This window comes from Sapajus apella, unplaced genomic scaffold, assembly GCF_009761245.1.
Source record: "Sapajus apella isolate SASKATOON/1434 unplaced genomic scaffold, GSC_monkey_1.0 scaffold15, whole genome shotgun sequence".
Classification (NCBI taxonomy): Eukaryota; Metazoa; Chordata; class Mammalia; order Primates; family Cebidae; genus Sapajus; species Sapajus apella.
Window position 1 is genome coordinate 28,060,837 of NW_022436955.1, and position 9,847 is coordinate 28,070,683.

The 9,847-nt window shown below is 53.0% G+C and overlaps 1 protein-coding gene across 4 annotated transcripts in view; it reads left to right on the forward strand.

The window, feature by feature from the left end:
• Window positions 1-9,587, forward strand: part of KLHL36 (kelch like family member 36) — a 17,230-nt gene extending 7,643 nt beyond the window's left edge. For all 4 annotated transcript variants that reach the window (XM_032284580.1, XM_032284582.1, XM_032284581.1 and 1 more), the window contains 3 exons: window positions 763-1,836; window positions 4,557-4,714; window positions 6,370-9,587. In XM_032284580.1, the coding sequence (XP_032140471.1) occupies window positions 763-1,836; window positions 4,557-4,714; window positions 6,370-6,925 (1,788 nt within the window). In that variant the 3' untranslated portion in view covers window positions 6,926-9,587. The remainder of the gene's footprint in view (window positions 1-762; window positions 1,837-4,556; window positions 4,715-6,369) is intronic.
• Window positions 9,588-9,847: the final 260 nt, after the last annotated feature.

Sequence of the window (9,847 nt, forward strand, 5' to 3'; positions counted from 1 at the left end):
TTTTTTTTTTTTTTTGAGACAAAGTTCTTGCTCTGTCTCCCAAGCTGGAGTGCAGTGGCGTGATCTCAGCTCACTGCAACCATCACCTCCTGGGTTCAAGCAATTCTCCTACCTCAGCCTCCCGAGTAGCTGGGATTACAGGCACACACTACCATGCCTGGCTAATTTTCATATTTTTAGTAGAGACAATGTTTCACCTTGTTGGCCAAGCCCGGCTGTAGCCATCCTCTGTCCAGGAGGCAGAGGTTGCAGCGAGCTGAGATCACGCCACTGTACTCCAGTCTGGGCGACAGAGCAAGGCTGTTTCTCAAATAAAGAGCGAGAGAGACAGCAAGCGTGCACAAGTCGAGGTGGGCAGATCATAAGGTCAGGACATCGAGACCATCCTGGCTAACATGGTGATACCCTGTCTCTACTCAAAATACAAAAAATTAGCTGGGTGTGGTGGCAGATGCCTATAGTCCCAGCTACTTGGGAAGCTGAGGCAGGAGAATCCTTGAACCTGGAAGGTGGAGGTTGCAGTGAGCCGAGATTATGCTGCCGCACTCCAGCCTGGGTGACAGAGAAAAAAAAGAAAAAGGAAACACACAGGACACATGCGTATGCAGAAGCATCTGTACCTCCTGCAGCGCCCTCTGACGCAGCATTTTATTTCCTGCTTTCTTCCATTTCATCTTGTTGAGAATGCCGGTCAGGACCCACTGGGTTGGTCCAGGACCGAGCAGGCTGCTGTGCCGTCTCTGACCTGTGTTCTCTGTTCAGGTGTACCGCTGGGCCGACCACTCAACCACCGTGCTGCAGCGGCTGAACGAGCAGCGTCTCCGCGGCCTCTTCTGCGACATCGTCCTGGTGGCCGATGAGCAGCGCGTGCCAGCCCACCGTAACCTGCTGGCAGTGTGCAGCGACTACTTCAACTCCATGTTTACCATTGGCATGCGGGAAGCTTTCCAGAAGGAGGTGGAGCTGATCGGCGCCTCCTACATCGGGCTCAAGGCCGTGGTGGACTTCCTGTATGGCGGGGAGCTGGTGCTGGACGGCGGCAACATCGACTACGTCCTGGAGACGGCCCACTTGCTGCAGATCTGGACAGTGGTGGACTTCTGCTGTGAGTACCTGGAGCAGGAGGTGAGCGAGGACAACTACCTGTACCTGCAGGAGCTGGCCTCCATCTACAGCCTCAAGCGGCTGGACGCCTTCATCGACGGCTTCATCCTGAACCACTTTGGCACGCTGTCCTTCACGCCCGACTTCCTGCAGAACATCTCCATGCAGAAGCTGTGTGTCTACCTGAGCAGCAGCGAGGTGCAGCGGGAGTGTGAGCACGACCTCCTGCAGGCCGCCCTGCAGTGGCTGACGCAGCAGCCGGAGCGCGAGGCCCACGCCCGCCAGGTGCTGGAGAACATCCACTTCCCGCTCATCCCCAAGAACGACCTCCTGCACCGTGTCAAGCCGGCTGTGTGCTCGCTGCTGCCCAAGGAGGCCAACTGCGAGGGCTTCATCGAGGAGGCCTTGCGCTACCACAACAACGTGGCGGCCCAGCCCGTCATGCAGACCAAGCGCACGGCGCTGCGCACCAACCAGGAGCGCCTGCTGTTCGTGGGCGGCGAGGTCTCCGAGGGGTGTCTGGAGCTCAGTGACGACACCTGCTACCTGGACGCCAAGAGCGAGCAGTGGGTCAAGGAGACGCCGCTGCCCGCCCGGCGGAGCCACCACTGTGTGGCGGTGCTGGGGGGCTTCATCTTCATCGCCGGCGGCAGCTTCTCACGGGACAACGGAGGGGATGCGGCCTCCAATCTTCTTTATAGGTATGACCCCCGCTGTAAACAGTGGATCAAGGTGAGATTAAAGCCAGATTATTTCTTTTCTCTTGAGGACTCTCTCGGTTTTCTTAACCTAGCCTTGACTTTCCTTACCTGTCTGGGGCCTTGACAACTCTCCTGCCTCTGAACGAGATGTGATGATAAAGCGACAGGTGGCATGCCCCGGGCCCACACACTGGACAGGGGGCGGGGGAGCTACTCAACCCCCTTCGAGGGGGGCCTGTCATTGTTCAGAGCAGTGCTGCCTGGTGGGGCTTTATGTGTGAATAGAAGGGCCTTTGTCTGCACTTCCCAATACGGTAGCCCCCAGCCACACGTGGCGACTGAGCACCTGAAATGTGGCTGCTGTGACCAAAGAAGTCAGTTTTCAATTTTATTTCACTTTAACTGATTGGCGTGTAAGTGTATACGGCCACACGAGGCACGGAGGCCATATTGGGCAGTAGCATGGGTTTAGATATTTGATCCGTGGTTCAGTGTCCCCAGGTACTGGAGTCCCTGCGGGGCTCCTCTGGGAGCATTTTGGGAGGTAGTTTAAGGAGGCCTCTAGGGCTCACGCCTGTGGTTGGGCATGTAGTGTGGCCTGATTCTGGGAAGAGCGTGGGCCGCTGCCCTTTCAGGGCCTGGGGTGGTGGGTGCGGTAGCTCATGTTGATTGGCAAGCCCCTGGTGTAGGGAAGGTGTCTGCCTTCTGCTGGAGCACTCTCCAGTCCCCCGCTCCCTGGGACAATCCATCTCAGCCTTTGTACTCACACCTCAGCCCCACCCCCAGCTCAGTGCTGCTTGCAGCTTGAGACTCAGTTAGAATGGACTCCAGCTGACCTTTTGATTTTATTCTCAGAAATCTGAGACCACCCTCCAAGGTCAAAGTCTCCTTACTAGAAAGGGAGAAAGGGGTCCCTGGCTTTGGATCCTCCTCCCCAAAGATTGGCAGCAGTGGCAGCCTGAGCCCCTCCCGTGGGGCCTTGCTCCCTGTGTGTTCTGCTTGGATTTTTTTTTTTTTTTTTTTTTTTTTTTTTTTTTGAGACGGAGTTTCACTCATGTTACCCAGGCTGGAGTGCAATGGCGCGATCTCGGCTCACCGCAACCTCCGCCTCCTGGGTTCAGGCAATTCTCCTGCCTCAGCCTCCTGAGTAGCTGGGATTACAGGCACGCACCACCATGCCCAGCTAATGTTTTGTATTTTTAGTAGAGACGGGGTTTCACCATGTTGACCAGGATGGTCTCGATCTCTTGACCTCGTGATCCACCCACCTCGGCCTCCCAAAGTGCTGGGATTACAGGCTTGAGCCACCGCGCCCGGCCTGGATTTGTTTTTTTAAAAAAGGACAGAGGACAGGTGTGGTGACTCACGCCTGTAATCCCAGCACTTTGGGAGGCTGAGGCGGGCACATCACTTAAGGTCAGGAGTTCAAGACCAGCCTGGCGAATATGGTGAAACCCTGTCTCTACTAAAAAAAAAACAAAAAAATTGGCTGGCTGTGGTGGCTCACGTTTGTAATCCCTGCACTTTGGGAGGCCAAAGCAGATAGATCTCAAGGTCAGGAGTTTGAGACCAGCCTGGCCAACGTAGTGAAACCCTATCTCTACTAAAAACTTCATCTTTACAAAAAATTAGCCAGGTGTGGTGACAGATGCCTATAATCCCAGCTACTCGGGAGGCTGAGGCAGGAGAATCACTTGAACCCAGGAGGTGGAGGTTGCAGTGAGCCAAGATCAGGCCACTGCACTCCAGCCGGGGCAACTGTGGGAGAATCCATCTCTAAATAAAAAGCAAAAATTTAAAAATTAAAAAAAAAAAAAATTAGCTGGGCATGGTGCACACCTGTAATCCCAGCTACTCAGGAGGCTGAGGCAGGAGAATCGCTTGAACCTGTGGTGAGCCGAGATTGTGCCACCGCACGCCGCACTCCAGCCTGGGAGACAGAGTGAGACTCAGTCTCAAAAAAATAAAAAAGTTGGCTCTTCTACTTTCTTTTTCTTTTTTCTTTCTTTCTTTCTTTTTTTTTTTTTGAGACACGGTTGTTTTGTTGCACAAGCTGGAGTGCAGTGGCTCAATCTCAGCTTACTGCAGCCTCCGCCTCCCAGGTTCAGACAATTCCGGTACCTCAACCTCCCAAGTAGCTGAGATTACAGGTGCCCACCACCATGCCTGGCTAACTTTTGTATTTTTAGTAGAGACGGGGTTTCACCATGTTGTCCAGGTTGGTCTCAAACTCCTGACCTCTAATGATCCACTCACCTTAGCCTCCTGAAGTGCTGGGATTACAGGTGTGAGCCACTGCACTTGGCCTCTTCCGTTTAATTTCCTGTTGAATGCCATGTCCTGCTCTGTTTTAACATGAATGGCTGTCAGGACTAATTTTAAAAATCTGATGCGGGGAGGCAAAGGATGAATTTTTATTTCAGAAAACCACCAGATCAGCAGTTCTGAACCCCGTGTCCCACAGAGTTCCCATCCACAAGGCAGATCACATGACCAGACAAGTTTGGGGATTCAGAGCATCTCCATCCCCCTTTTGGGATTCAGGGTGTCTCAGGGAAACCTTAGGGGCTCAGAGCTGCCACCTGAAAAAGGCCTTTTATTCAGGTGCATTTTCCTTTGCCAAACTCACGTGGCTACCGTCTCACTCTCCGGGGCTATGTATTCCGCAGACACATTTGGGAAACGTAGCTCCAGATGTTAATGCTGTTTCGTGTTCGGGGAAGGGAAGGTACAGGTGTCTCACTTCCACAGGTGGCCTTCATGAACCAGCGCCGCGTGGATTTCTACCTTGCCTCCATCGAAGACATGCTTGTGGCCGTCGGTGGCCGGAATGAGAACGGAGCTTTGTCTTCAGTAGAGACGTACAGTCCCAAGACCGACTCCTGGTCCTACGTGGCTGGCTTGCCAAGGTGATCTGGGGCTTGAAGGAAGGCTCTCCAAGCGGGATGGTTTTAGGGACATAGTTCAGTGCATGTGCCTCACATTCTGGGCATGTTGGCTTCCAGTTCCAGGAAAGAAATCTTCTGGTTTATCGGTAGCAGCAAGTACATGATGAGGGGCAGAGGGCATGGTGGTGCGCAGTCAGGGCTCTGGTTTCAGACTCAGGGCAAGGGTCAGCTCTGCCACCATGACAGACGGGCGTCCCTCCATGGCCCGAGTCTGTGCCTTCACCGACTTTCAGAGGGTGAGGGACTGACCTGAGGACTTCCCTGACGTTGCCTAGGAGGAACTCAAAGAGATGCTGGCATCTGTGCTAGATCTAAGATGCAAGCATGGGTCTTCACCCCGCTCAGTCTTCAGTTCCTCATCTGTAGAGTGAGGTGATCCTCATGCCTGCTCCGCAGCACTGCCGTGCAGAGCAGACGCGGTGCCGCTTGTGAACCTGCGTCCACGTGCAGGGAGTGCCCCAGGGTGGCCCTCACCCTCCTCAGTCTCCCTGAGGCCAGATGTGCACGTATCGAGCGTTTGTTATCGTCATGGGATTAGCAGAAGGTGCACACCATTTGTTCCACCAGTTCCCTGTTGCTGTACCCAGCAGCGGACTTTTGGAACCAGCCTTTGCTGTGGCATACATCCCAAGACGTAGAAGTGTGCGCGTTAAGCACTCGTGTTTTTGTTTTTCTTGTTTTGAGATGGAGTCTCACTCTGTCACCCAGGCCGGAATGTAGTGGCACAGTCTCTGCTCACTGCAATCTCCGCCTTTCAGGCTCAAGCCATTCTCCTGCCTCAGCCTCTCGAGTAGCTGAAACTACAGGCGCACACCACCATGCCCAGCTAAGTTTTGTATTTTTAGTACAGACGGGGTTTCACCATGTTGGTCGGGCTGGTCTCAAACTCCTGGCCTCAAGTGATCTGCCCACCTTGGCCTCCTAAAGTGCTGGGATTACAGGCGTGAGCCCCTGCATCTGGCCTTATTGATCCATTCTTATTCACTGGTTTGCATGATGGTTCCCACTTCCTGGCACAGTTTTGTGGGTTTTGAGGAGCGCAGAGCAACATGTATCCACCATTATACCATCATGGAGAATCATTTCACTGCCCTAAACGCCCCCCGTGCAGTCCCCATCCAACCCTACCTTCCCTCTCGCCACGGCCCCTGGCAGCCACTGATTTTGCGGTCTCTATGGTTTAGGCGAAACTTTTCCCAAGCTCCAGCACAGTTAGAATTGTACCGTACGTCAGATTCCCTCTCTGATGTGTAATTCACTGGGTGTGTGTGGGCCTGCTAGCGCATCGTTCTCGTCATTTCCAGCCATTGTGAAAGGGTGATGGTCCTGTGACTATCCCCATTTCCCAGATGGGGTGAGGGAAACTCAGAGAGGGTAGAGCTGGGTTCTGGCTCAGGTGGCCTGACTGCAAAGCTGTCTACTTCCCTGCCCTTACCTGCCATTTCTTGGCTAATGACAGCTGCTGTCTAGAAAGTATTCATGGGCTGCCCACTCCCAGTATTCTTAAATCCTCATGGCCCCCTAAGACCGCAGGCCGTTCCCAGGCTCAGGGAGGGTAAGCCTGGCACAGCCCTGAGCTCGTTCTCTCTCTCTCTCTGTGCCCGTCGACTCTGCAGGTTCACGTACGGCCACGCGGGCACTATCTACAAAGACTTCGTGTACATCTCGGGGGGCCACGACTACCAAATCGGCCCCTACCGCAAGAACCTGCTGTGCTATGACCACCGGACGGACGTGTGGGAGGAGCGGCGGCCCATGACCACGGCGCGTGGCTGGCACAGCATGTGCAGCCTGGGCGACAGCATCTACTCCATCGGCGGCAGCGACGACAACATCGAGTCCATGGAGCGCTTCGACGTGCTGGGCGTGGAGGCCTACAGCCCGCAGTGCAACCAGTGGACCCGCGTGGCACCGCTGCTGCACGCCAACAGCGAGTCGGGCGTGGCGGTGTGGGAGGGCCGCATCTACATCCTGGGTGGCTACAGCTGGGAGAACACTGCCTTCTCCAAGACCGTGCAGGTGTATGACCGCGAGGCCGACAAGTGGAGCAGGGGCGTCGACCTGCCCAAGGCCATCGCCGGGGGGTCTGCCTGTGTCTGCGCCCTGGAGCCGCGGCCGGAGGATAAGAAGAAGAAAGGCAAAGGCAAGAGGCCCCAGGACCGGGGCCAGTGACCCCACCGTCACCTCCCAGGCCCCTGTAGACCAGCAGCGACTTCTTAGAATTCTGGAAACATTATGTACAACTTAGCAGCTTTTTTTACTTTTATGATTCTTGGTATTTCTATGATATCACAGTAACCAATTAAATACTCTCTATAACTTCACATAATCTTGCTTGAATAACTAACCCTGGTCCCAGGCAGTGAGCAACCCCTTGTACCTTTGCAGGTCTTTGTCCCATGTTGCCATTCCTCTTTGGGTCCTTCCTCACCGTCCCCCCGAGAGTAGCTGGCACTTGGGTTACTCAGAAATTTTTGTAGTGAAGCTTGCGGCCTCAAAGGGATATATATCTTAGATCACCTAGTCCAAGCCTCCCCAAACCTAACTGAGCTTTTAAGAGCACTGATTCCTGAGCCCCCTCAGAATTATGGAATCCAGAACCACCAGGAGCAGGGATAGGGTGGAGCCCAGAAACTGTATTTTAACTGGTTCTTGGAATTCTGGGCATCAGCCACATCTGGGAATCACTGGCAAGGTCAGGTGTGTTTGTTTTATGAGTGATAGGGCAGAGACTCCCAGGAGGGTGGGTGGGTGAGGGAGTGAGGGAGTGACGGGGGCCACAAAGCTCCCCGGACCGTCAGGTGAGCTGTGGCAACTTCCCAGCAGGGAGCCGTTCTCCATAGCAGGTGAACGTTGCTTCTGAATAATTCCAGCTTTCCTCATTGGAAACCTTCTTGAATTCTAAAAGGTTACAGGCAACCAAGAATGAAGATAGGTATGAAGCTCTTTAGAAATATTATTCTGTAATTGGTGCATTTTCTTCCTCTTGCTTTCTTTCTTTTTTTTCTGAGCTCACTATCTTTTGTATTACTGATGTACTCAGCTCCCCACATCTGTTTATTTCTCAGGAAGGAAAAAGTGATCGCTACAGAATTTGTGATTGTTCCCTGACTCTATCTCGAGGCACCGTGTGGATCCCTGAGAAGGCAGTGGAGGTCCCCCCCAACTCCCATGCCAGGTCTCGCCCCAGTTTTCTGCTGCTAAGTAGATTCGTGCTGCTGGGCAAATTCTTGAAGAAATAGGCTTGTTCCCTCATCCCCCTTGCCACAGGGTTAGATGAAATGCCCTCCAGGCCCTCAGGGCGTCAGGGCTCCTCAGTCTCTCTGAGCTGTTCACACCCTGATGGCATCCCTTTTAGGATGCACTGACACCTCCTAGAGCAGGTATCAGTGTCGATTTCCCTTTAGGAGGGCTCTGGGCTGCCCGAGTGGATGAGAAATGTGCAGAACTATGGGAGGACAGGAGTGTGGTGGGTTTTAAGCATGGGCCAAGGAAGGCGTGAATGAGCTGAAGGCAGAGATCAGAAAACTTCAAGATGGGCTTCATCTTCATTCCTAGTCTATCACCAGTCTTCCTGCAGACAGTTCTGGGAGCAGGTATCAATGTCGCTTGCCCTTTAAGAGGGCTTTCAGCAGGCCAACTGGTTGAGGATCAATGTGTTAAGATTGATACTAGACAAGGATAAAAATCGTAGTTAACATTTATTTCCATTTCTTCTGCTTCTTTACGGCGCCTCCTTTCCCTTCTCTGCAGGGTTTACTGTGTTTCCATTGGTCTGTTTCTGTAGCCATACAGGAGAGAGGAGAGCGTTTGGGGGACTGAAAGCTTCAATAGCCAAGTGCCTGCCCTCCACTGTGAGTGCGGTGAGCAACAGCGGTGAGCAGTCTGCGTCTTTAGCTAGCTGGTCATTTGCATGTGAAGTCCCTGGAGGCGGACAGACTGTTGAGAGGCTGTGCGAGGCAGACAAAGCCAAAAGCTGTGAACTCTGGAGCTCTGCAGCGCTGGCGTATGAAAGGCTCTGAGAAGTCCTGCATTCGTTTACCCTTCCATTAACCCAGCACTTCCCAACTTCTTTGAGCCTGAAATTCTTTTTTGTCTCGTACCTAGTCCCAGGCCCCCACAAAACGTGTTTTGCAGAACTTCTGCCGACTTTGGGATAGCTCACCTCCTTCCTATTCTGGAAAGGTTTTACTGCTTAAAGACGCCCCAGAAGGTAGGAAGTGGTACACGCAGCCTCTCCTCCCCCGCTCAGCCTAGGTCATGAACAAATGGGTGGTGGTTTGACCTGAATCTCGGGCCGCTGGGGAAAGCACATAGAAAGACTCTGTGAGTGATTTGGGGAGAGGATAGCTTTGACCCCAGGAGGGGAGGGCCACTGGTTTTTAGCCTAAGCCAACTCGTTTGTGTTTTGCTTCTGGGACTTGTCCCTGGAGATGTGTGAACTGCTGGCTTCCATTCTGATTTTCTTGTGCCTCGTGGGTTACATGCGACATCCTGTGCCTAAAATTTTGTGGTCTCTCCTGAGACTATTAAGGTGGTTTGTAATTTACTTGACTTGGAATCTAGTATTAATCAGGTTGGCAGCACTCCTTAGGAGAATAAACCGGTTTCATCTTGTCGGCCAACTTCTAATATCTGTTGGTGACTACACTGTGACAAGAAAGGTTTTTGAGCTTGTTGGGGTCAATAGATGGGCACAAGGGTGCCACGTGGTAGTACCTGGGGCAGGGTTTTGTTACTTGTGTTTGTGAGTTGAAAAGTCACTCTGCTGTGCAGTCTAACTGAAAATGGAAGAGACCGCGCCTGGGCAACATGGCAAAATCCCATCTTCACAGACAAATATATATATAAAAGATTAGCCAGGGATGGTGGGACATGCAGCAGTCCCAGCTACTTGGAAGACTGAGGTGGGAGGATCACCTGAGCCTGGGAGCTCACCTGCAGTGAGCTATGATCATACCACTGCACTCCAACCTGGGTGACAAAGTGAGACCCTGTCTCAAAAAAATAAAATGGTGCTTAACTCCGATGGGCAGAGTTTGGGCTGGACCTATGCAGTGGCCCTTTGAACTGCGCAGTCACGATAGTAGGGCT